Genomic DNA, 26,036 nt, shown 5'->3' on the forward strand with positions numbered 1-26,036 from the left:
AATATAATATAATATAATATCGTGTATTGACAATTTTATTTATTGTCTTTATGTAATTTATACAATATATTATATTTTATTGTGATGGAAAAGCTGAATTTAAAGTAATTACCCCAAAAAATAATAATAACGTAAACATCTTGACTGTCACTTTTAATTAATTTAATGCATTTTGTTTGTAATTTTTTTTTAATCTCACCCCAACCTTTTGAACAGTACTGTATATAATATATACTATAATTTCTCTCTCTCTCACACACACACACACACACACATATAAATATTTTACATCAGAAGAACTATGTAAGCGAAAAGCTGAATTGAAACATTATAGTATTTGGTTGTCTTTTGATAAACTGTGTGCCAGTGTGTTCCTCATGTTAGGTTGCTATGTGCTGGGCAGAGCCGCTCAGCTGTTGAGATTAATTCCAAGAGATCTTTTTTTGGCTGATGGGTCAATCTTTCTTTCACTCTACCAGTCTCTGTCTCTATGATGCTGGCATGTGTACGAACACAAATGTTTAGCAATCCAAATGTTCTCTGATCTTCACTGACTGTAATTGAGTTTCAGTCCCCAGCTTATACCAGTGTTTTGGACAAAGTCTTCCACTCCTTACTCTAAGACACAAATGCAGAGTAAAAGGACACATTAGACAGCATATGTTTTCACATTTTTATATATTTCACATGTGGCTTATGGTAACAGAAATTATACAAACACATCTTTTGAATAATTTAGCTACCCAACATACACATACTTATACACTCTCACATATTGGAGCACATTTTTTTTTAATGAAACATTTCCTCTTCCACTTACTAAATAATTACTTTCTTTGCATTCTATTTGTTTTAGCCTTTAATTTCTCCACTGTTTCTGTGGTGCACTGCTCTTTTCAGTCGTCTTGGATACGAGTCGCTCCCTCTTCTGATACTGGACCTTCCCTCTTGTTCTCGGTAACCACCTCTGTGTAGGTCACATCTGGGCTAGACTTCCTGCCTTTGGGAGGAGTCACAGCGAGCTCCGCCTCTGCACCCTCCTGGCCTTCAGCGACTGTGCGTTCCTTCTTCAGCTTGATTTTGAAGGATTCTTTATTGGGTGCTTTCTTAGCGATGTTCTCCTTCAGCCTCTCGCTGCTCTGACGCATCTTCTCTCGCTGCTCAGGGGGCACAATCTTCTCACCCAAGGTGTTGAATTTGGTTCCGAGGGTTTGGCCTGTCTTACTCAGGCTCTCCTTGGTTTTGCTGAGGTTTTCCCGTGTCTTCTCACGGGTCTTGTTCATGTTCTCTTTGGAGAATGCAGCTTTGATGTTCTCAATGCCTTTTAACCCGCTCTGTTTCAGACGGGCGCCTCGGGATGACTCCCCCTCCTCTACCACCATGTACTCTTCATCAGATGATAGGTCAGCAGGGATTTCATACTCATCTGGCTCCACCTCCAAGTTAGCAAGCCCCTCCCCCTTAGGAGTCTTGGTGACAGCAACAGAGGGAACTTCAGTTTCACCCTGCAGTTGAAGACAGAAAGGAGTGAACATTATTCAGTAGGAAAACACACTCAAATTGTAGATCAAATTGTGTGTAGTAACATTTGTAAGGAAAGTGCAGTTCACAATTTTGCTGCATCTTGCAAGTTACCTAGATTCAAGAAGCACTGAGCTGATTACCACACATCATTTTCCTTATTATCATACAGTATTTGGAGTGAAATGTATATTTAAATTACATTTCTATTGGAGTGAATGTATATTAATACATTTATATATATATATATATATATATATATTTTTTTTTTTTTTTTTTTTTTTTTTGTTAATTAAAACATAAAGATTATCCTACATTTCCAGTGCTGTTATGGTGTGAATCTTGATCCAGTTACAAAATGCAACTCACATGCTTAATTGTCTTCATTTACTAGAAGATATTTTGAAGAATATTTTAACTGTTGCCCATACAGTGAAAGTCAGTGGTGTAACAAACAATACTGGACCCCATTGACTTTCACTGTATGGACAAAAATGAGACCTTCTTTTGTGCTCCACAGAAGAAAGAAAGTCATCTAGATTTAGAATGACATGAAGGTGAGTAAATATTGACAAGTTTGAATTATCTTTTTTAATTTACCTATATATTTTCAACTGTTACTTTTTGGAATGTTCACCATGTTGCATATAAGAGGATATTTATTATAACAAAGGTTATTCACTTATCAATCATATTCTCTCTCTCTCTCTCTCTCTCTCTCTCTCTTTCGCTTTAGAATTATGCCTACAATAATCGGTACTTTTGCATTTGGGTGCACAAAAATTCTGCCTACATACACTTTCCACTAATTTAACGTTTTATTATTTTGACTTAAATTCTTTACATAATTTACACCATAATTTACAGTATGTTTACATAATGCTAAAACAAATCATACTGTGGCTGGTCTCTTTATAAGTTGGTCAGAGAGTTTCTCCATTTAAGTGGGCATTTCTTAGCAACAGAGCAACAGAGACTAGGTTTTATGTCAGTTTGAAGTCTGGTTACATGATTTGACCCTTCCCTTGAGGGCATTTCTGTAGTCTGTAAGAATGGTGTCTATGTATGTGTATGTATAAACTCCCTATTCAGGGAATAGCCTTAAAGAGTCTCTTCAGCTGTGTGTGCAACTCTATATAAGGAAACCTCAGAATAACCATACACAAACACACATGATCTTGTCACACACACTGTCTAAAAGCCTAGTTTAGACTAATTTAGTATGTCACACATATTCCCTAATTATTCATCCTGTATAATGATGTGTTGCACTACAGAGTGAGAAGTCAAACAAAAAGTGCATTTCCCAAAAGCATTGTTAGTTAACTATAGTCATTAGTTCCATTGAACTCTATTGTTAAGAACAGAACTTGCGACCATAGTTGCTTTTGGGAAACAATTCAATTGTTCCTTTTACTGTAATACTTAATGTCTGTGGTTAAAGAGATAGTCTACTCAATAATAAAAATTCTGTTATATCTACTCAACCTCATGTCACTGCAAATCTAATATTTTTTGGAACACAAAAGAAGATATTGTGAAGAATGGTAGTGACCAAAAGGTTTGGGTCCCATTGACTTCAATAGCCATTCGGAGTAAAATTTGTGTCCATATGATACAAGTCAATGGAACCTGAAACCCTTTGGTTACCAAGATTCTACAAAATATCTTCTTTTGTGTTCCACGTGATGACATAATAACCCCCTTTAAGGCCCAAAGTCACTCACTGTTTCCCTCTTTCTGGAAGTCTCTTGAATGGACAAATCAAAATATCTTTATATCACTAATCTGACACACAAACAGATATAGTTAGACAATCAGCTCTAAAAGGGAAATTCTCAAGTACACCCCTATTGCATTGTGTGAGATTACAATGCCAACTTGCTGTTAAATGCCACAAAGATAAAGTCACACCTTCACCCGGCCAGAACACACATGCTGCAGGTGTTGGGAATGTGTTTACCTGATAGATGACAACCCTGAACTTGTTGCGGGTGAGCAGCTCATCTTGTGTTGTTTCCACTTTCTTCACACGCACGTTCTGTTTCTCCACACGTGAACGTACTTCTTTAACGTGCGTGCTCACACGGCGGGCTTTCTGGAGTAGTTTGTCAACGGTTGTGGCCGTGGCGCCATGGTCACGAGCTAGTTTGAGAAGATCGGATTGGACGGCGCTCACTGAGCTTTCTAGCTGCTGCTGACGCTCCTCCATGCGCTGCTGGCTGGCCTGAACACCATCGATGATTGTAGACACGCGTTCCAGCAGGGAGAGAATCGACAAGGCCGAGACAGGCTGCCCGGATTCATCCTCAACCCCCAGCATTACATCTCCTCTCTTTTCCATCTCTGATTCTCCCTTTCACAAGTCCCTGAAAGTAAAGCTATCAGGCCAGAGATGGGTAAAGGGACAGACGGAATCAAACACACAGTACAGAGAGAAACTGACACTCCAAGAGAGAGACCCCAGTGGAATCTGACAAACTCCACCCCTGTTCACACACACAGATAGAAATGCATGGATATAAATACAACTGTAAGAGGATACTAAGACATTTTTGGAAGCTGTATCACAGAAGCATTGGAAAGCCCCATTAATTCAAACATTCCCATAGTGTGTGCATGTGTCAGGGAGTCTTGTGGATATGCATAATACGTGTCACTCTCTCAGCTCTGAAATAGCTAAAATGACAATGACATTGATCTAGAGTGCAATTGTGAGTGTTTGCATGGTGAGGTGCACTTACTTTTATAAATCCACCCCCCTGTTGCATACCGTCAACTCAACTGAAGCCAACAGCTGTGGAGCACACACACACACACACACACAGTGTAAACTGACCTTGGAGGTGTTCCGCATTGGTGTTTTGACCTACGACCTCACATTCAGGCAAGCTGACATTCAAAAAAACTGCATCTCCCAGCATGCACTTTGAGCCACTGAAATACACTAGTATGGTAGAGATAGAAAAAACCACCCAGATAAGGAAAGTTTTTCTTTAAACCCAATTTATACATTTTTGTTGAATTTACAGATTTGACATGCAAAATTATATAGACCTTCTCATAATAGCAAGTCACTTGATTTACAGACTGACTTTAGAAGATAAACTGACTGATAAACAGACAGAATTTTACAGTCACACATTATGAAAACCCGCTTTACAGAGATTCGGTGGGAAGAGGTTTTGTTTTACCTGGTTTTAGATTGTGCTGCTATAAAACTCACTTTTGCTTTGTTTCCAGAATGAAAGGATTGTAATGTTTTTCCAAACTTTTTCACCTTTTTTTCTTTTACATGGAAGTAAGCTATTTTCTGTGAATGAGCAAAACTTTCAATATTAGCCATTATGTGAAAAAAAAACACCTAGAAGAATAACAAAGTGCAGTAAACAAACCAGTGTATTTATGATTACAATAATACATGTAAAAATAAAATAACAAATACTGGCTTGTAATATCAAGCTGCAAAATAGACAGATTTTATGTACAGTTGAAAAAACTGTCGGACACCAGAAACCTTGCACATTCTTGTTAAAAATGGCCACACCCACACTTACGTTAAAAATAAGATGGATAGAAGGCAAAGTATAAATAGAAATCAAGAGATTATAGCAAGAATGAGCTTCACAAGCATTCTCTGATTTGCTTTAACCTCTGACCCTCAGCTATTTTATATTGTGTATGTGGTTGACAGGACATTACTATGTAGTTGCTAAGGCTTTCTGCAAGTTTTTTTTTTTTTTTAAGCAAATTTCTATGTGGTTGTAATAGTGTTCTGGGTTGATGTTTACTGGCCAAAGTTAATAAAGTCAACCACAAAGTGTTGAAATAATTCTGGTCCCTATATATGGCTCTGGGCCCTCAGGTATGTGTAAATCAATGGGATTTTTAGGCCCATTATATTGTCCTCCAGTCATAAATCTTATAGTTAATGAATGTTATAACAAACAATCTCCTCAAAAATATACATACAAACATTCTAGTATCATGCTAGGATGTTTTGCATGACAAGAACCATTTCAATTTTGTTCAGAAAATGCAATTATCTACTAATGTAAACATTTCACCATGTGGATTACTGCATTCAGACTACTGAGAAAGTGAGGGAGAGAGACGAAAAAAGGCAGAATTAAGAAGGGGAGAGAAAAGTGGAAAGAGATTTTTAAACAAAAAAGATCATGGTGACAGGGTGAAATAAGGCCACTCAAATACTAACGTCAAAAGATAATTGTGCAGTTGTTTGTGTGTTTGTATTAAAGTAATCAGCAGCTATTCAATCATGCATCCTCCATCTTTGGGAAAGTGTCCCAGGTTCTGTTTCTGAAGCCGACCTCGTGGCTTTTTTGGATGAATCCTAAAAACAACAGTTTGAGGACAGGTGAGTGTGTGACACGTTTGATTATTTTTATATTAGCATTTATTTGGTGAAAGCTTGTGTGCATGTGAGGTGACTTTTACCTTGTGATGCATATTACGATCGCAATGATGATGCTAATCTGTACAGCAGCGATGATCACAGCAATCAGGACGTATTGAATCTTTTGGCCATTGGGAACCACGTACAGTTCACTGAAGTCTCTTTGCTCACACTGCACACCGGAGAACCCCAGATCACACCTAAACAACAATACCAAAATGTATTAACCCCATACGCCTATAACCCCTTATTTGTACATCCAATTTGATATTTACTACAATACATGACTTGTGCGTGTTTGTGGATCATACTTGCACGTTGCCAGGTCATTTTTCATCTCACAGTTTCCATGCAGACAAAAGCTGCTGTTGATTTCAGAACAGGGCATTGCTCCGCCCACATTGACTCCGCCCACTAGATCCACTGAATCTATAGGATGGATCAAACACAGAGTCATTTTGATTACAGTAAATATTGTCTCTATATCTGTTTACTGATATGTGATTTGTTTGTGTACATGTGTGTGTTTACCTGGACATTGTCCAAGATATTTGACATCGATCTGAGATTGTTTCAAGCAGGATGCTTCTCTGATCTGACATGGGTTACTGTAAGACTGTCCATCTGATCCACACACTGGATTCATATTATATCCACTGCAGTCTATGTTGCACACACACCTGCACAGAAAATGTATATTACTTGCATGTTTGTCTCTATAGCAGGATTTCACAAAAGGGAAATCCCAATGGGAATTTATTGAAATATGAACATGGAAAATGGGGTACTTTCCTGTGAACATCTAATATCAAATATATATTTGACGTCAAGGGATTTGGCTGATGAAATGTTTAGGCCCTTCTGCTCTGTAGTATACAAACACAAATCATGTTGACTTACCAAATGCCTTCAGAGTCTTCATCACACTCTGCTCCGAATTTGCAGCTGGAACACTTGGAGAATCTACTGGGCTCCAGTCCTGAGCTCTCCAGATCTACACACAAACATTAACACATGACTTACAGTGTGCTGAAAGCCACATATCATTTTCTTTTTGGGTTCCGTTTGTGATGTACATTTGTGTGAAACAATTTTAAAAAACAAACAAACAAACAAACAAATAATCAAGGTGAGATTTGGTTCTATAAATAAGTTGCTGATTGCCAGTTCTGCACCTTAAAGTCGGTTGTAAAAAAAAAAAAAAGCCAGGGTTTAAGCAGATGATTAGAGAAGCCTGGCATACATGACAAAAATAAATCTGTCATTTTAACAGAAGATTGAAATATGACAGAGGTTAAAATGTAAAAAAAAAAGAAACATATGCACGGATTAATCAATCCCAATAAGATTAATAACGTGCACTGAGAATACTATGGTGAATTTTCATGCCAACTTTAATATCACATGGCAATAAATTTAGATAATTTCTATGTCTCCGAACCATTAATGCTTAAAACATTAGATGTTGACTCTGATAGCAAATAATATTAATAATACATGAATAAATAATAATAATGATGATGATGATGACATACCTGTGTCTCCTGATGCCGACTCAGCATCTGAGAAAAGCGATAAACATAAACATTATGTAAAATGCCACATCTGTTTATTGGTTTTAAAATTCTGGATTACACATAGATTGCAATTATTCAATATAAAAAATGTCAGTAATGTGACAAAATATGCAATACAAACATTAGTTATTTGACAAAACAAGCTGAACATCTGAATATTTTTGTGAGTTTGTGTGTGGGTTCACTACTGTTTCTTATACTAACAGCCCAAACTACTCAGTTGTTAAAAGGATTGTATGTTGGCAGATTTTCAAAGTAAAACATCAATGTAGAGCCAAAAATGTTTGTATATTGTTAAGTGAGATGCAATGACTGTGTTTAACTGCTATTTTTGTAAAGCATTTGATGTAGTATTTTTGCTAACCTGCGTGACAGTGTCCTTCAGTAATGACAGTGATTGCGGTCTGCTGTTCACAGGCAGCTTGTCTTAGGAAACATTCACTATGGTACGTGTTACCATCGGACCCACATACTGGAGCAAAGCTCTGTGGACACTGAAAGAAACAAACAGTTACTCCTGAAAGCTGCATGAGACAGTAACTATGTCACTGTTGGAATCAAGACAATAATTGAGAGCTTAGCATCATCCATTGCAGCAGAACAAAACAAACCTGATACAGACAAAGACACTCCAGGTGTGATCCGTTGTACCTGCATATTCCTCCAAAAGAACAACTATATTCATCACACACATGAAGGTCACTTTTCTTCTCAGACAGACCTAAAACAAAACACACAACTGTCAGTCATCATGTGCATGTGTTTATTTTCAGAGAAAGTACAACCTGAAAACCTATACATCACAGATACTTATCAGATCAGGACAGTAAGGGGAAAGCTTTATCAAAGCATTGATCTCTTTTGATAAGTGTAAACATGCTTAAAGTGAATGAGGGTCAATATATGACCATCACATCTGAATGTCACAACAAAGAAAAGTCTACATATTAAACCAGCCTGCAACACATTGATGGTCTTAGTTAGTGTCTCAAACTAAACAGGCTGGTTTGTTGGCTCATTGTAGAGGGGCTTTGGGAACCATTTTAAACTAAACTATTTACTCTTACCCTGCTTATTCATTTTTTCCAGCAGAGGATTTTCGTAATTGGTCAAACTGAAAAACCTCCATGTATACCTGAATGTTAATTTTCAAAAGAGCACCCAACAAATAGGCCTATTTGTTTAATAATAAAATATTTAATCATTATTACCTTGTAATGAATAGTTAAGTTAAACATTTTACTGAAAAAAAAATGCACCAAACATTTCTGTCTTAATTTTAAAAAAAGAGATATTAAGGTTATTTTTCACTGTGATTTTTCTGGCATTAGGGAGATATATGTTTCAAACTTAATTTGCATAATGGGTAAATAAAAAAAATAAAATAAAAAAACAAGCAATCCACCTATTTGCTTCTGACTTTTGTTTAAATCATCGTTTAAAAAAATGTTCACCAATAAAAATAAATAATAAATAATCCCAAATAAGAAAAATTTTTAACAAAAAAATTAACTGTAAATTGTATTTAATTGTTCTTTCTTTAATTTGTTTTGTTCCCAAATGTTGTATTTTAGGTAGGCCTACTTGAAATGTAAATTTTGCTAATAATAATAATAATACAAAAACTCCATGCATTTCCAACAAGGACGGTGTCTAACTCCTAATGATGTAGGCTACCACATTTGAATATTTTAGCATATTTGTTTTTCAGCAAGGGATTTTCATAACGGTAAATCTTAAAACCTCTTTAACATTTTTTAATATAAATTTACTCGTGAAAATGCCAGTGCACGTTAATGGCTTGGATTAGGTAAAGGGATTAGCTACATAGCCTATTTATATTCAGTTTCATTTAAAAACAGTCCGCCCCAGCAGTAAATAAAGACTTGTATGTATTTCTGTGTTCGCGTACCATGACATCCTTTGCCATCTTCAGATAAACAGTCGCTATCCGTGTCGGACGTCAGGGCCCCAGGCATCTGGACGAGGACCAGCAGCCCGAACATCGCGAGACGACATCCAGCACCTGCAGCGCACGAGCCACCGGACATAATGCGGCTCATTGCGAGGATTCCGCGCGACTGGTACGCCAAATGACGCGGAACTGTTCATTCATATGAAAGCTGATGCTGCACTTGCTATGGCTCATTTCTTCTTGTCATCGGTCCAGCTGATAGAAGGGCCAGTGACCCGATACCTTCAGACGCATCACACCAGCTCACGCGCTCCAATTATCCTATAGTGTCGCTCGCGCAGAGTCTGTCTCAGTTTCCTTCACTATACCTTTCATCTGCGCTAAGATACAAGCAGACGGACACAAAAACAGAGGAAGGAGGGAAAACGGAGAGAGGTAGGTATAAGATTCCACATCAACAACACGAGATGGACTATGATCACGTGAAACCTTATAGAGTAACTAACCTATAGTGCAAACGATACAGTCAGTGTTTTCTTGGATGTTTTTTTCTTCCTACTAATTTATTTGCTTTGGCTTTGTAACAGTATAAATAAATTATACTTATATATAATTATCATAGAATATGCCTATAAAACAATAAATTGCGATTCAATTTTAAAATACACAATACTTTTTTTTATTACACTATGTTAGCTGTCTTTATATTTTAGGAAGGGGGTCCTAAACGTCACACACAAAAGAGATAATCATATTTGGGATGGATGTGATTTGTGTAATGGCCAAAGAGGCTATTAAAAACGCAACAACAGAGCTCATTATTCCTGGAATGTTGAAATTTTTTTGATGCCAAATACACAATATTATGATTTCCTTGTGAAAAGCCCATTTCTGAACAATAAGTGCAGTAGGCCCATTAACTATGTAAAAAGATACATTTATAATGTTATAGTGTATACAACTGCATTTAGATTAAATTATTTTATAGCCTATTGTTACTGTGCAAAACCGAATGAGAAATATTTTACCTAGAAAATGTTGATTTTATTAAGAAGGTGACTTTTCTCTAACCACTATTATTGTACTGTTAAAAGAATAAACATTGAAAGAAATAAAAATTTAATTGGAAAAGTATTTTTCGCAACTGCTTTTCACAATAAATATTTAAGGCAGTTACCAATAACTGCTCTGAAAAATACATAATAAAAATATGAATAATTTTATCTGTTTAATTATCTCTCGAAAACAACTAGAAAACCCCTGACAGAGCACATAGGCTATGTTTTTTTTTTTTATTTATTCTAAAAATACAAAAGGTTTTCTTTTTGGGTTGGACTATATGTCTTCATAAATAGCTAAATAAACTCCTGTGTTAACACGAGTGTATTTGTGTGCGATATTTGTTGCTGGGTGTGTGTGTGTGTGTTCAGGTATCATGTTCGAAGAATTTCAAGGAATTTTCAAGCACTACTTTTTTGGTTTACTATGGGAACTTTGTGGGATATTATGGCAAAGATATCATTTTCCTAATTCAAACTGATTTTTTCATATTTTTTAATGAATATGATTGACCTGAAGAATATACACTTTATACACTTTATTATGAGCAATATCAACACTTATCAACACTTGGGTGTGTGACAATATGCTTCGCTTACGAGATACAGATACTTGGTTCACTAGAATGAGACAATATTTTTATACTATTTTTAAATGACAAAATATTTGAGTTTTAATCACCCAAATCAAAACCAATCTAGGGCTGTAACTAAAAAAATTTTGGTAAGCAAGTAATCTACAGATTTTTTTGACAATTAAGTAATCTGATATTTTTTCGTAATACAATAAGTCCTAAGTGAAAAACAGTATATGACTATTTATATATAAACTAACAATGTGGAAATAATAATTGGTTCAATAATTTGTTCAAATAAAGTATCAAAACCAAGTTTTTACATGGTTTTATTGAACAACACTGATAAAACAGGCCTACATAATGCAATAATGCAATATCCCTACACAAAATATGAACATAACAAACTTAAATGTATTATGTATTATAACAAATACCTGCAGAGGGCGCTAACGGCCTGAGCATGTTTCACTTTACAGCGTGATTCAAGGACCTTTAAATCAATGTCATTTTAATATTTGGCCACATAAAAACTCACTCAGAGCCAGGGTTTGAACTTTTATTTTAAAGTCGCGATGTACAACAAATAGCTTACTTAGAAATATGTTGATGAATTATCCTGGGTTTATAAATGATTTACGTTACAAATCTAGTGAGATTTAATTAACAAAATAATTACTATTTTTTCATTATTGTAAGGGGTAGGTGTAGGTGTAGACATTAATAAAACACAATCTAATAATTATAAAATAAAATGTAATTGTTAGTTTCCGGTTGGAGTTGTATCCCTGTTTCCGGTTTTGTGATGACGTTTCTTTGCACACGGTGGGGTCGAGGTGCTCGTGGTGTTGTGTGCAAAATCGCAGTCTATAACGCGCTTACTTTCGAGCGTGGAGCGCGTGTGGACTCCCGGTAAGCTGTTTTGATGTATGATCCGTCCGTTACGCGTGTAAACACACAGTTATCACGGGAGAAATTCGATGTGCAGAAAGGTTACAAACTAGGCCACGTGACGCCTTTTGTTCCTCCACAACACTTCTGATGCGTCTGATAAATTTACAAGTAAAGATTTCATAGGTCTTAGAATATAAACGAAATTGACTCTGCAATCCAGTACGAAACGCCTTTAACGGAGAAAACGTAGCGTTGTCTTGTTTCAGTTAGTGTGTGTAAACAGCTGTGAGTGATGGAAGTGCATTAGAACAAAACTCACCTGATTATGACACATGATACTTTTACACTTTTGTCAACACTATTCAGAAGCACGTGAATTCAGTTTATATGCCGTATTTCACGAATACGGTGTCCCAATACTTTTTTATTTACAATTTTAAAAACAAATGGCATACCTTTCTGATATGATTGTGCAGCTAGTTTTAAATGTATGTTCCATCTGTACAGTAACTAACAGTAAAACTAATGGGGTCTTATATACAAATAACTGCGTGAATTATATGTATTCATAGGTAAGTTCTTATTCGTATTTCGTAAATTCTCATGAAATATTAACGCACTTTCACAACATGTGTGTATACGTTAGTGAATTTGTTTGCATAAAGTTTGTAATTTCCATAAAACACGCCCAAACTATATCCATATGGGACTCCCGCACAACCTTTCCTACAGCACTGAAGATTAAATATCTCTATATAAAATCAAATCCTAACATGCTAATCAAGCCACTCAGAGTATGCAATTTCTGTCTATGTTTTATTAAAGTTGTTATTAATATTTAATCATACATTTTGTATACATTTGGCTAAAAGTAATTGAGGAAACATAATTTGTTTGTGTACACAGTTCGTGAATGTGACCAACTATTTTGACAATGTACTGTGTTTATACTAACTAAATGTAGTTCAAAAACTATTATTAATTCTATCGTTTTATTTTTAATAATAAAATGTTTTTTTTTTTGACAGAGGAGGCATTAAAAAATAGATTTTTTTCAAAGCTTTTTTTCTGTTTCAAAATTGCAATGTTGGCATTGTGATATTACAGCAGTGTTATAATAATGGTAATATCTTTGTTTCAGGATAGCAGTATGATTGGCAGGTGGACACGCCTCTTGTCAGTGATCTCACTGACATTGCTGTGGGCTTGTTCAGTGGGGGCAGGTACAGACTGTCAAATGGCCATTGAGACTGATGTTCAGGTGGCAGAACAGGCACAGCAGCGCCACCTTAAGGCTTTGTTTGACAAGTATGGGCATAATGGGAGCATCTCCTTAGAAGGCCTGTACAACCTACTAAAGAGGGTCGGGCTAGACCGAATCCGAAAAGTGATGGTGCATCACCATAGCAATGAACATAATCACACACATGCACATGATCACGGGCACGCTCATGTGGACAAACTCACCACACTCTCACATCCCGCCACCAACAAGAAGGGAGGTATTGACCATAACGTGGAGAAGAGTGACCCCATCCCTAAAGTGCAGCCTGATCCCGCCTCTGGGAAGAAAAGCCAGTCCGATGCCCATCACAATCTCTACATGAAGATGAATCAGGACTTGACCACACCGTCTTACGTCACAAAATCTCGGCGGACCAATCGTAGCGCTGACTATGATTTAACGCAGGACCACGCTTCCTTTAACTCCACCCAGGCAAATAACCACACCCACCAGACTGAGGACACACCCACCCATGCAGAAGATGACCATGATCAACATGGACTTGATCATTCGAATCTGGGGGTACACAAACAGCTATTTATTAAAATGCTTTTTTTGTGTGTGTGTATTGTGTAATATATATATATATAATTATTAAAAAAAATATATATAATAATATATATATATATATATATATATATAAAACATTTTTCTAATTTTTAATTTTCTATATTGCAAAGTTTTTCTCTAAGCTTTTCCACAGACCCTTGCAAATCCCTGACACACTCCACTCACAAAAATTTTAAATGTCTCTTTCAGTGTCAAAATGCGTCCACAATCCTGCAGTCACATGGCATGACGAAGGAAAGGGGTCTCTCTGTCAAGGACTTCAGTTACCTGTGCCCTGCCCTTCTCATGCAGATTGATTCCAATTCTTGCCTCTTGCATGATGTTGACCATTCAGGTGAGCTTTTGAGGATGGAATTTACTTAAAGCTGTGTTTTTGTGACACAATCACAATACTTGGATCAGCAGAATCTGTATAATGGTTTACTTTTTTCCAGATCATTCCCATCATCACAACCACCACCACCACCATCATCACAATCATCATCTACAAAATCACACCAATGGCAGAAGTCCAAGGAATTATTCAATTAGCATTGGTAAGTATGTGTTATTTAATATCCTTTGAGATCAAGTTGATTATTCATTTATATTTGTTAAGTGCCATCTATTTATGCAAATTACATTTTGAATTTAAGTTAAGCCAAAGAAAATCGTAACACCATGGGAGTCCTATTGGTTTAGTTATTATACATAAATATGTATACATAAATGCACACTATGAAAATAAGTTGATAATTTATAAAAAAAATTTGATCATCTATAAATGTACAAAATTATAATTCTATACTATTGTCTAAATAACAAACACTAAAATTTATCGAATCAGTATTTAATTAAATTTAGGCATGACATTTTGGGATTTGCTAAAGATTACATTAAACAGTGTTATTAAATTATTGTTTTTTTCAAGATAAATTTTGATTGAGCATTAAAATATGGCTAAGGTAATCAATGTAAAAATGATCACGTGCAATGAAATTTCCATTATCCACTGATAACACAAAAATAACAAATGTGTGGTACTACTGTGAAAAATGCAGCCACAATTAAAAAAAAATTGTGTGTGTTTGTGTTACAGCATGGGTAGGAGGGTTTCTCTCCATCACTTTGATCAGTTTGCTGGCGTTAGTTGGTGTGGTTTTGATCCCACTCATGAACAGAGTTTGCTTCAACTTCCTGCTGAGCTTCCTGGTGGCCCTTGCAGTGGGAACTCTGAGTGGAGATGCTTTCCTCCACCTTATACCACATGTAAGATACAAACTTACTTTCAAATGCTTTTGTTTTGTCTGTGTTTTTATTAATATGATTGAATCATGGGAAGTCACCTGCGATTGCATACAGTACAAATACACTTAAACTACCATTCAAACATTTGGGGTCAGTAAGACTTTTGAAATATTAAAAAAAAAAGTTTTTAAGTCTGCTCATTTAATAATAAAAAAAACAAAAAAACAGTAAAAGTAATATTATTACAATTAAAAACATCTGTTTCCTAATTGAAAACTGTTTCTTTTTGCTGTTGAAATTGAAAATCTAATGTATTCCTGTGATGCAAAACTGAATCATTCCTCCAGTCTTAAGTGTCACATTATTTTACAAGTCATGCACTTGAGAAATCACTCTTTAAAATCATTCCAGTATGCTGATTTGAAACTCAACCAAACATCTCTTTTTATTACCAATGCTGAAAACAGCTGTGCTGCTTAAATTTTTTTTAACTGAGATACATTTGTATGTTTTAAATGTCTTTCCTCTTTTGATCCATTAATGCAAGCTTAGTGAATAAAAGTGTTAATTATGTAAAAAAAAAATATATATATATATTTTAAAAATTCTCTATTTTACAAAATAAAAAGTCAAAGGCATGTCTTGACCTTTGATTGGCGTCTCTCAGTCTCAGGGTCATCACCAGCACGGCCACTCTGAGCATCATCACCACGGTGAAGAGGTGGAAGAGGATTCCCTTCGGCCAGTGTGGACCGGCCTCACAGCTCTGAGCGGAGTCTACATCATGTTCCTCATCGAACACTTCCTGACCCTCGGCAAAATGTACAAGGACAAAAAACAGAAGGTCAGAAAAGCAAGCTAAGTCTCCTATTTCATGATATAGTCACATAATTCACATTCTACATTTAGCCATTTTTTAAATCATAGTATTAATTTCTAAAATGTTATAATGAAATGGATGTTTCATAGAGTTGTTCTTTAAATTTCTGTCATTTAAAATATTAATTTTATGCTTTCAGGTCCAAAAGAGTGTTGATTTCCACACAGAAGTTTTGGAATCTGAAAAACTGCCATCATTAGAAGACAATGACGTCAAGACGATTGAGGGTAACATAACTTTTGATGCTTGTTAATGTTTATGCAGTCAAAATGAAACTGCCATACATGATTCTGGTAATTCTGTAACATCAGCTGCTGAAACAAATGGTGGAAGTGCGGTTAGGGGTGTTGCAGAGGAAGAGGAGGTGATGTTGGGGGCAGAGATCTACAACGATGTTGACTGTGAAAACAAATGCCACTCCCACTTCCATGACACTGTTGGCCAATCAGATGAGCAACATCATCATCACCATGACTATCACCACATACTGCACCACCACCACTCCCAGAACCACCACCCGCACACACACACGCACCGACACACACACTCCTACTCACTCCAGCACTTCCAGGAGGCCGGCGTGGCCACGCTTGCCTGGATGGTCATCATGGGAGATGGGCTTCACAACTTCAGTGACGGACTTGCCATTGGTATGTTTACACACACATAAAACAAATGAAACAACAAAAAAAAAGTTTATGCAAACAGTCTCTAATATACAGGACTGGAATAAACTTATTAGGGCCCTTTTGAACTGCCTTTTATATATGAATAATGAATATACAATAACAGTAAATATTATAAAAATAGAATGTAATAAGTTTTATTTTAATATTTTAAATATATTTTGAAATGTATATAAATAAAAATATAAATTCTTAATTTGTATTAAGAATTTGTATTATGCATAAACATGCATGTGTATATATACTGTACGTATCTTCAAATTGATGTGTAATTTTCACATTGAAAAAGATTATTGAAAAAAAAAAATGCTTACCAAGACAGACTCTGCTTTGGAACAGCATTTACAGATTATGTGTGATTTTGTATTTCAGGGGCGGCGTTCACTGAAGGTTTGTCCAGTGGTCTTAGTACCTCAGTCGCTGTGTTCTGCCATGAGCTTCCACATGAGCTTGGTAAGACATGGATACATTTCTAAACACAAACAAAACTGTCCCCATGATGAGAAACAGTGTATGGAATTAGCAAAGGAATCAGAATTCAGGTTGTTGTCCATCAAATTGCTGTGAAATGTTTCTTGTTCTCACTCATCTGCGTTATCCTCGTCTTTTACACAGGTGATTTTGCAGTCTTGCTGAAGGCAGGCATGTCAGTACGACAGGCCATCCTGTACAATCTGCTTTCAGCCCTGATGGGATATTTGGGCATGATCACAGGCATTCTGATCGGTCATTATGCCGAAAATGTTGCGACATGGATCTTTGCTCTCACGGCTGGGTTGTTCATGTACGTCGCTCTTGTGGACATGGTGAGTAGCACAGAAACAGAGAAATGCTGTGATTGAGGAGGGCTCAACTATTAATGTTTAAATAAAAACTAAAATCAAACTGAATTAAGTTTATGTTGATGTTCAAATGTATTGTCTAAAAATAAAAACAAACGAAATTAGCCAATTACAAACCACCTTTTCAAAAAATTAATAAACACTGTAGTATTATATAAATAATTGCAAAAGAACACTTTTCCTCTTTATTTTCAACATATATAGTATATAATTATGTATGATGTAAATGTGAATAAAAAATGTATTTGTAACATAAACATGATCATTCATGTTTATCTACTTGAAATCGTGATCTCTAAAATGTACACTTTTTTGTATTTTGTAGGTACCGGAGATGTTACACAATGATGCGAGTGAAGCAGGCTTCAGCCACTATGGCTTCTTTCTCCTGCAGAATGCTGGGATTCTCCTGGGCTTCGGCATCATGCTTATCATTGCTGTTTTTGAGCATAAGATACAACTTGACATTGGCTTCTGACCTGAGGACAATGCAGTAACAAGTTTTTCCATCACTACTAAAAACATCACTCCACAATAACGTCTACTAACGTTGTACATCGACCATGAATTTTGCTTACCTGGTGTCCACCTGTTGAAAATATCTGATTTAATCTCTGAAAAGGTGGCAGCAGCTTAATATGCACAAATAATTGTCTTAATCTTAATTGTGGTTTGTGAGAGTAAACGTATTTATTTTAAAGTGCTGTTACAATTTTTAGTGTAAAAAAAAGAAAGAAACTTGAGTCACATTGAGATCGTGGAGGTCTTTTATTTTTATTACAGTGTTGTACGGTCGCAATTGAAGCATGTTACATTTGTTCATTTTGCACATACTGTCTCTCCAACATTCCAGTAAAGTATTATTGAGTGTCCCATGATGCCTTTGTCTGATTTCTTTGTCCAAACTGTATTTGAACTTGCCAACAAGTGTATCAGCAAATACTGTATACTGTTAATAGTATTGAAGTAAATGGATATTCTTGGTAAGATATGCTAAAGATTGTGCTTTACAATGTTATTAAATGGTTATGTTTTTTAAGATGAAATTTCATAACGCGTTATATCACAGCAAAGCTTGTTTATATCTAAATGAGTATGCATAAAGTTTACAGTATCGACTGATAAAATATAGAATACTGACCAGTAGTGATATAAAAAAACTAATATCAACCAATAAATGAGTAATAATTTGCGTACAATACTATGCAAAGGTTTAGGGTCAGTAAGTTTTTTTTTTTTTTTTTTTTATTAAATACTTTTACTAAGCAAGCATAACTGCTGCCTAAAATTCAGCTTTACCACTACAGAAATAAATTACTTGTTAAAATAGAAACTTAATTAAAACAAATTTAAATTAGCCTCGATGAGCCTAGAGACTTCAAAAATACCTAAAATTCTTACTGATCTCAAATTTTTAAACAGCAATTTGTTTATTCAATCAATTTTTTTTGACACTGAATAACCCTGATCTAATTCTAAGAGTTTAAAAAATTAACAAAACGGCAGAAACATTCACCTTTCAATATTCAAAGCTGGACTCAAGAAATGATTAGTGTACTCTAGATGATGAGCTGCAGACTGCAGTGCATTTAATCCTGTGACTGGCATGTACAGCCTTTGCCACTTTATGAGTTTGTAATTATTTACACACAGTGATCGAATAAAATTGATTTATGAGAGGTAAGATGTTTGAAAAGCTGTCCTTATGTCACAGTAACATATACATAGAAAGCGGTTCACTGTAATGAATCAACCATGATTCCCAACTGCAGTGTACAGTATACTGTATGTTTAGCTCATACAAAGATGAGATTTTTCCATGGCAGTGTTATTTTTATTGATGATTTTTTTATATATATATATTTGCATACACCCTGTGAAAAAAATGAGAGGAAAATACCTAAGAACTGAACAGACAACAGTCTCTCTCTATTCATTTAGTTCATTCCTCCCTCTTCATATTTTCCCCTGGTTTCCTGGTTCTGTATCTGAAAGTGATTTGATTAGCAGGTGGCATGATGCCCAGACCAGCACGGCTGTTATCTAGCATCACCTCCTGTTGGTTCTCCAGCAACTGCATTTCACACATGAGTAAAGCCACACACACAAACTGCTTCAGCTCATTCATCGCAAAAAAACGCCCTGGACACTGTGTGGCTCCAGAGCCGAAAGGCATGCGATAGTACCGAACCTTCTGGCCACATTTATAAAAATCAGTTTTTTCCTTCCCATCCTCCACAAAACGGTCAAATTGGAAGCGCTACAAGAAACCACACACAAAAGACATTTCAATAAATATGTTTTCTAACAATAAACAAGTATGTTTAAAATGAAGTCTGCTAGGTGGATCTAGAGCAGTGATTCTCAACTTTTTGACTTCAAAGTTTCCCACATCGTCCGTTACAGTATTCAAAGGTTGTGACTTCTAGTTGTTAAGGATTTATTTGTAAGAGTAATACATTTTAATTTATTCCTGTGATGGTAAAGCTGAATTTTTAGCAGTCATTACTCCGGTCTTCTGTGTCACATGATCCTTCAGAAATCATTACAATATGCAGATTTAGTGCTCAGTTATTACTGCTACTCAGTTATTAATAATAATTCTTAATACCATCAATGATGAAAACGGTTAATATTTTTGTGGAAATCCTCATAATTTTTTTTCAGCTCTCCTTTATGAATAAAAACAATTCAAAAGAACAGCATTTATTCAAAATAGAAATTGTAGTACCATTCTATTCAAGTCTTTACTTTTAATCAATTTAGTAATAAGTATTATTAATTTCTTTTTCGAAATCTTTTGAATGGTAATGTATTGCAGTTTCCACAATAATATGAAGCAGCAAAAATTGCCTTCAGCATTGATGATAATTAATCAGGATTGAAGTAAGAGGCGCTCTGGTTGAGAATCACTGATCTAAGCAGCTGCAGAAGCATGTTACCTGAGGCTGATCGTATATTTCAGGGTCGAGGTGTGTGGTTTGTGGGTAAAGAGCAACAATGTCATCTTTTCGTAGGTTGACTGTATGCTGGGCATCCAGACGCAAACAGAAATCTTCCTGAACCACACGGATGTTCATTGATACAGAGGAGAGACGTAAACTCTCGTTTATTGCACTCTCTGTAGAGAGAAATAGACAGTCTGAATCATTGAACACTGGCACAGTAATTACAAATCGATAGCACTGCATAGACAATAATTGATTTGTTTGTTGGGTTACTATGAAAGAGTGTGTGTGTGGTACCCAGGTAAACCATCTGTTCTAGCTGCTGTCGTGTAATTGTGATGTCTTCTTCAAAGACCAACTGCATGATCTTCTCTCCAACCACATTGAGTATCTCTGCTCTCACTGCTTCAAGGGCTTCCGGACAGGAGATGAGGTGGTAAAGACACCAGAAGGCTGCTGGGATAGTGTTTCCCACTGATGCCCACAGCATGGCAAAATGATGTGCTGTGGAGAGAGACAAAAAGAAGCTAAGTGTATGCGTGTGTAAACCATTGGGCACTGGTCCAAACCAATGCAGCACAGTCATGATGAGTGTGCATTATGTGTAATACTATATTTGTTCAAGCACATCCTGCTTCAGACAGAAACTGACAGCAAAAAGAGCCTTTAATAAAAGTCAACTTACAAGCCAGAAATCAGCAGTCAACTCTGTAACACCCCAGGGCAGGAATTTAATGTGGGCAACAGGCATTTACAAGTCTTTTATACTTGAATGGGGAAACACTGAAATCTCCAAAGCTGTTTGTCAAGATTATGATTAATTAAAACGAGTCAAATCACCAATAATGTCTGACAATAAATACTGCCCTGGCAACTACATGAAATAAAATACATTTTTATTTGAAGGATCAATTTCTTTTGTTTTACTAAAACTGAAACTAAAGTATGTGTGTGTGGGGCAAAGATGCACTATGGGTGTCCCAAGATTGTATCCCACCTCATGGACCTTTCCCCCCCCAACTCTCTCTCCCAATCAGTTCCTCTAGTCATACATCATAAATCAGGTCATAAAAATACAATGTATAATGCGTATAATCTTACTATTACTACTAATAAAATTTGCATTCAAAATAAAACATTTAATAATAATTAATACTTTTTATCAAATAAATTAATTAGTGATGTTTTTGATCACTAAAATTTAATGAAACAATAATTTAATGAAACAAGTGTTAATTAAAATAGAAACCAAAAAAATTACTGGAAAACAGAATTTTGTAAAAAAAAAAAAAAAAAAAAAAAAAACATTCATAAGACTTAAAAATTTAATTTTTGTTCAACTTTTAATAAATTGATGATAAATTGAGGAAGTTTCGTGATTTCAATTTCAATGCTTTAAGGCATGCATTTTTATTAATAAAATTTTATTTAACCATTAAAGCAGAGTCTACAAAAATGACAATTGAAAAAAAAAAATTGACAAAAAGGTACAATTTATTTCATAGTGCTCTAATTATTGTCATTCTTAAGCAGAAAACAGACAGCGCAACTAGTAGTCAGATTCCTGGACCAATTATTCTTATGATCTGATTAATTTTATTGAATCAAAACCATACAGACTACAACTAACTGTGAGACTTAAGACGGTGTATAGTTTTGCGAGAATTATGGTACATTTACTTAATATTTAATAATCTCTTTTGGTGCACAAAATCTGAAGACCAGGGTTCTTCATGTCATGTTGGGGAAATTATTATACTTCTGTAGATAGGACATTTACCATCAGCTACAGGCTTCACAGTCACATGTGGGCCCCGCAAAAAGGATTTTAGATTCTCTGTATGAGGGTGTATGTTTGTGTGCATGCATGTGGAAGTCACCTGCTTTATCTCTGTCCTGAAGCGCGTCATACTCCTGGAACAGAGCCTTTCGAGTCTGTATGAACTCACATGGAGCCCTCCATTCTGCCATTCTTTGAGGATAGAAAAATCTTGTCAGCTTCTCACGAATTTCTTTGGTTTTTCCCAGCAAGGTGATGGGAACACGGGCCATTAGTAAAGGGAAAATGGCATCGAACTTCTCAAAGTCCTCTCGCAGCTGATCCAGACGCAGATCTGATGAATGTCCATATAGCGTGTTAAATGTGGTCTGAAACATTACGCATTTACAGAACTCGTATAGTTCCGCCTCTTGCCAATCGCCATCAGACCCAGATTCTTCACTGAGCAGAAAACGGCGTCGCATGACCTGCTGTAAGTTTCCCATCATGCTGAAAGTGAGCGGGTCGAGGGCAGGCCCCTGCAGCAGAGTGTAACTCCGCTGGAGGCTGTCACTCATTCCAGGGAAGAGGCCACTCCGGACCGGTGGGTAACCAAACGTCCTGGATGCTGCGCTGTCTGAAAACGTGTGGAAATCCAGCTGTTTCCCATGCTTGATCACAGAGGGGTACTGGAGGGGGTTCATTATGAATGTTATGTACCTTCCTAAAGAAACATACAAAAATAAATAGATGCATGTCATGACATAATGCATAATGTCCAGCAGCTACTTCAGATCAGGTTTATTATTTTCAGGTAATTTTTTTGTTGAATATTTTTTGCATGGCTTCAGTGTTGTTTGCCAACATCACTATTATTCATACTCATAACTAACCCGAAGGATTCCACAACTTGTTACTTGCCCTTGGTGTTACAGACATACAATTATCAAGAAGATAAATAGAAACACACAAACAAAACAAATAATAATATAAAATAAAATAAAACCCCAAGGAGGAACCAATGTAGGTACTGTACCATAATATCATAGACCTGCTGAGTCAGAGTGGACTCTTTTGATTTGTTTAGTAAACCACCTAGAAACTACCCAGAAAAGAGTACAAAATAATAATAATACAAAACACCTTAAATTATTAAAAAATGACATGGGATATTTTTACTTGTAAAAACTGCTCTGTCATCAGGATTTTACTTTTATAAAGACTGTAACCTTAAATCTTGAGGTTGAAAAAATCTCCATGCGTGTTATTTTCACAACCACTTTCAGAACCATATATTTTGAATCACCATAACTATGTCAGCATGTATTGCATAACAGTGTGTCTGAGAGGAAGAGCAAAAGGAAACCAGTGAGCACAAATCTAGGCCAAAAGTGACAAAAAGTTAAATTTTGTTAGAAGTCAGAAGACGTTCTCGTTTAAAAAAATGATTTGTGTATAAATAATGCTAAGTAAACGTGTGTGTTTTTGTCGGCTGTACCTGCTATAAGTACAGTAAAAACATCTCCATGCTCCTGCTGCAGTTGCGTAAGAAACTGCTGAGAGTTATTTCTGAATTCTAAAGCTTTTCCCAAGAATGGAATCCAGCCTTTAATCAGCGGGGGCTCGCGGTCCTTCCTGCAGCATGCAAACACAATGTAACAGTCATGTTGTTTTAACATGCTTGTTTAAACAGTGTCTGAGAGACCTTGCCATATGTCTTTATAAAATACTCTCAAAGACAAACACACAAACTCAAACAAACCCCAACCACGTAGTTCACCATCTTTCTTATTAATAATGTTCTCTGTGGTAAAGCAATGATATAATTGTGCTAGACAAAATGCTTCATTGTTTTTTTTTTTGTTTGTTTTTTTTTTAGCTGCAAGCTTAATGTCATATCTCAAAGTCAGCACTAAGTTATAGTGAGAATACTGTTTAATGATTTACTGCTGGTGTATTGCTCCCATGTCCTACTTTTCGAGGTTGGCCAGTATGGCGTTACCCTTTGGGAATTAGTTCTCCAAACATCCTTTTGAGACTGCTACTCCCTAACTGAACAAGAAAACACACAGCTGCTATAATAGGGGGGATAAATATCTTGACTAAACATCTCTGCACAGAAACTATGCATAAATTAAATACAGATGTTAATTTGAATGGTTTTTTTTTACCACTTGTGTAGTAATAGACTACATGAATCGTGCTTCAGTTATGTTGTAATGCACATCCTGTTTCATCATCCAAACAAGCGGTTTTGCATCAGTAGAATCTTTTATTCAAAATAATGCCTCATTCATGAATGAATCGATCTTTCAGTCAAATCTTTTCAATGAATCATTTAAAGCCGTTCACAATACATGTACCAGTGGCCTCTAGTACGAATACTTCAGATATACGATGCTTTCGGGAAACGCAGCTCTAAACGATTTGTTAAGTATTATATTATACAATATAATAAATAATAAAAAATATATATATTTAAAGTGACTTAATGATTCATAAACCAAATCATGGCTGCAACAAAAGGTACTGGAACCAATGAAATTATAAACATCTTAATAAGTAACATTTAATAAAAAATTAGGCCTATAGCTCTAAATAAGCCTTTGTTAATTAGAGAACAATGCGATGACGTAATCGAGTCACTGAATCGGCTCACACTTCGAAAGGAAAGATTCTCGTTACGTGGGACTACCCCCATTGAAAGCCTTCTATTTGAAAGGTTCGATTTCAAACAGAGTAAACAAGCTCCCCGTTTTGCTGTAAATTATTCATATAGTCTTAACAGACACTTCATAGCCAACGCGGCTTAAAATGTACTTTAAGTGATGAATGACGATTATAACATTAAGTTTAATCTATTTGGACATTCACACTAATCATGAATCGGTTTATGCATCATGTTTCTTCAAATATTTGAACAAAACGAGTCTGTCTATTGATAAATACACGCTCCACATTGACACAAACGCTCAATTAAACATTCTTTTAAACAACGTATTCATCCGTATTAAAGGGGGGGGGGGGGGCATCTACATGACAACATTCCCAACATGCAGCAAAATATCAGAAAACTCACCTTCTGCGTCCGCAGAAAGCGCAGAGCAGCAGCAGCAAAGAGATAAAGCCCAGAAATATCGTCAATGAACACTCCAACATGATCAAAGAGCCTAAAAAACTTAGAAGACTGGTCCGGAGGGAAACAGGCTTTACGAATCACTCCACACGATTCGTCCAGGTTTTGCGACTGTTGCTTTAAAAGTGAAAGTGCTTGTCATCACCGCACAAATGAAACATCATCCCATCAGGACAAGAAATGAGGAGATAATACGTGAGCAACGTGTTTCCAAGATTTCAGAAAGTCACGCCCAGTGTAGTTAACTCAATAAAAGTTAAATATTGCTCAACAACTAGCTACTCTTTTTTTATTACCAACCAACTTGGGCTACAGCCACGATTGTTGTTATTCCCCGATATACGCAGCAGCATTTAAAATATGAATAACAATAAATAACTATTTTAGGATATATAATTTTTATTTTGAGGACACACATCAAATAGACAGACAGAAAAAAGATTGATAGAGTGATTGAAATATTTAAACTTGTCTACCTATTAATGAAATATAAACTGTATAAGAGGTTATTGTTTCATATATATTTCCTAATTATTTAGAAAATACTTTATATAATTAAAAAGAAAATGTTTTAAGTATGCTGAGGCCCTCTAGTGGAACTGCTGGTTAAATGCGTTCAACTAAATTATGTGTTTGGAGAAATGGGGGCCAACTGAAAGGAAAAATAATACTATTGCACATGCAATTAATTATATCATTATTTATATAATTGTACAGTGAGTTTACAATCCTAAGATTGGATCCTG

The 26,036-nt window shown here is 35.8% G+C and overlaps 4 protein-coding genes across 5 annotated transcripts; 1 reads left to right on the forward strand and 3 right to left on the reverse strand.

Annotated features, from left to right (window-relative positions):
• Positions 1–659: 659 nt before the first annotated feature.
• cavin4a (caveolae associated protein 4a) lies at positions 660–4,004 on the reverse strand. The gene is made up of 2 exons (XM_026205206.1): positions 3,485–4,004; positions 660–1,505 (listed from the first exon to the last, which is right to left on the reverse strand). The coding sequence occupies exons 1-2, from the start codon at positions 3,863–3,865 to the stop codon at positions 897–899; spliced, it is 990 nt and encodes a 329-aa protein (XP_026060991.1). The 5' UTR covers positions 3,866–4,004; the 3' UTR covers positions 660–896.
• A 1,688-nt stretch (positions 4,005–5,692) lies between these two features.
• Positions 5,693–9,930, reverse strand: tmeff1a (transmembrane protein with EGF-like and two follistatin-like domains 1a). The gene is made up of 9 exons (XM_026205205.1): positions 9,428–9,930; positions 8,127–8,236; positions 7,880–8,009; positions 7,474–7,500; positions 6,839–6,932; positions 6,470–6,618; positions 6,250–6,367; positions 5,980–6,138; positions 5,693–5,875 (listed from the first exon to the last, which is right to left on the reverse strand). Exons 1-9 carry the CDS (start codon positions 9,576–9,578, stop codon positions 5,791–5,793), a joined length of 1,023 nt encoding a protein of 340 aa, XP_026060990.1. The 5' UTR covers positions 9,579–9,930; the 3' UTR covers positions 5,693–5,790.
• Positions 9,931–11,855: 1,925 nt separating this feature from the next.
• On the forward strand, positions 11,856–18,322 carry LOC113045063 (zinc transporter ZIP6-like). 2 transcript variants are annotated; one of them, XM_026205196.1, is made up of 11 exons: positions 11,856–11,975; positions 13,099–13,764; positions 14,002–14,146; positions 14,247–14,348; positions 14,891–15,060; positions 15,707–15,883; positions 16,059–16,146; positions 16,231–16,569; positions 16,978–17,058; positions 17,221–17,411; positions 17,773–17,925. In XM_026205196.1, the coding sequence occupies exons 2-11, from the start codon at positions 13,108–13,110 to the stop codon at positions 17,923–17,925; spliced, it is 2,103 nt and encodes a 700-aa protein (XP_026060981.1). In that variant the 5' UTR covers positions 11,856–11,975; positions 13,099–13,107. The 2 variants fall into 2 exon arrangements, with proteins under 2 accessions (XP_026060981.1, XP_026060980.1); XM_026205195.1 differs by having other exon boundaries at positions 11,857–11,975; positions 13,104–13,764; positions 17,773–18,322.
• On the reverse strand, positions 18,199–25,482 carry cyp7b1 (cytochrome P450, family 7, subfamily B, polypeptide 1). The gene is made up of 6 exons (XM_026205203.1): positions 25,234–25,482; positions 23,653–23,789; positions 22,276–22,878; positions 20,693–20,899; positions 20,390–20,568; positions 18,199–19,707 (listed from the first exon to the last, which is right to left on the reverse strand). The coding sequence occupies exons 1-6, from the start codon at positions 25,311–25,313 to the stop codon at positions 19,390–19,392; spliced, it is 1,524 nt and encodes a 507-aa protein (XP_026060988.1). The 5' UTR covers positions 25,314–25,482; the 3' UTR covers positions 18,199–19,389.
• Between the last annotated feature and the right edge of the window lie 554 nt (positions 25,483–26,036).

This window comes from Carassius auratus, chromosome 27, assembly GCF_003368295.1.
Source record: "Carassius auratus strain Wakin chromosome 27, ASM336829v1, whole genome shotgun sequence".
NCBI lineage: Eukaryota > Metazoa > Chordata > Actinopteri > Cypriniformes > Cyprinidae > Carassius > Carassius auratus.

What these genes read in the sequence shown, in the direction of transcription:
- cavin4a (XM_026205206.1), bottom strand. Translation starts at nt 3,865, where the DNA reads ATGGAAAAGAGAGGAGATGTAATGCTGGGGGTTGAGGATGAATCCGGG. An exon ending in TCAGGGTTGTCATCTATCAG is followed by an intron (nt 1,506 to 3,484) that starts GTAAACACATTC and finishes CTTCAACTGCAG; the next exon opens with GGTGAAACTGAAGTTCCCTC.
- tmeff1a (XM_026205205.1), bottom strand. Translation starts at nt 9,578, where the DNA reads ATGAGCCGCATTATGTCCGGTGGCTCGTGCGCTGCAGGTGCTGGATGT. An exon ending in AGTGTCTTTGTCTGTATCAG is followed by an intron (nt 8,010 to 8,126) that starts GTTTGTTTTGTT and finishes TGTTTCTTTCAG; the next exon opens with TGTCCACAGAGCTTTGCTCC. An exon ending in GAAGACTCTGAAGGCATTTG is followed by an intron (nt 6,619 to 6,838) that starts GTAAGTCAACAT and finishes TTTTCTGTGCAG; the next exon opens with GTGTGTGTGCAACATAGACT.
- LOC113045063 (XM_026205195.1), top strand. Translation starts at nt 11,869, where the DNA reads ATGACGTTTCTTTGCACACGGTGGGGTCGAGGTGCTCGTGGTGTTGTG. An exon ending in CAGTGACGGACTTGCCATTG is followed by an intron (nt 16,570 to 16,977) that starts GTATGTTTACAC and finishes TTTGTATTTCAG; the next exon opens with GGGCGGCGTTCACTGAAGGT. An exon ending in ACGTCGCTCTTGTGGACATG is followed by an intron (nt 17,412 to 17,772) that starts GTGAGTAGCACA and finishes TGTATTTTGTAG; the next exon opens with GTACCGGAGATGTTACACAA.
- cyp7b1 (XM_026205203.1), bottom strand. Translation starts at nt 25,313, where the DNA reads ATGTTGGAGTGTTCATTGACGATATTTCTGGGCTTTATCTCTTTGCTG. An exon ending in TTTTACTGTACTTATAGCAG is followed by an intron (nt 22,879 to 23,652) that starts GTACAGCCGACA and finishes ATGTTTCTTTAG; the next exon opens with GAAGGTACATAACATTCATA. An exon ending in AAATATACGATCAGCCTCAG is followed by an intron (nt 19,708 to 20,389) that starts GTAACATGCTTC and finishes GGTTTCTTGTAG; the next exon opens with CGCTTCCAATTTGACCGTTT.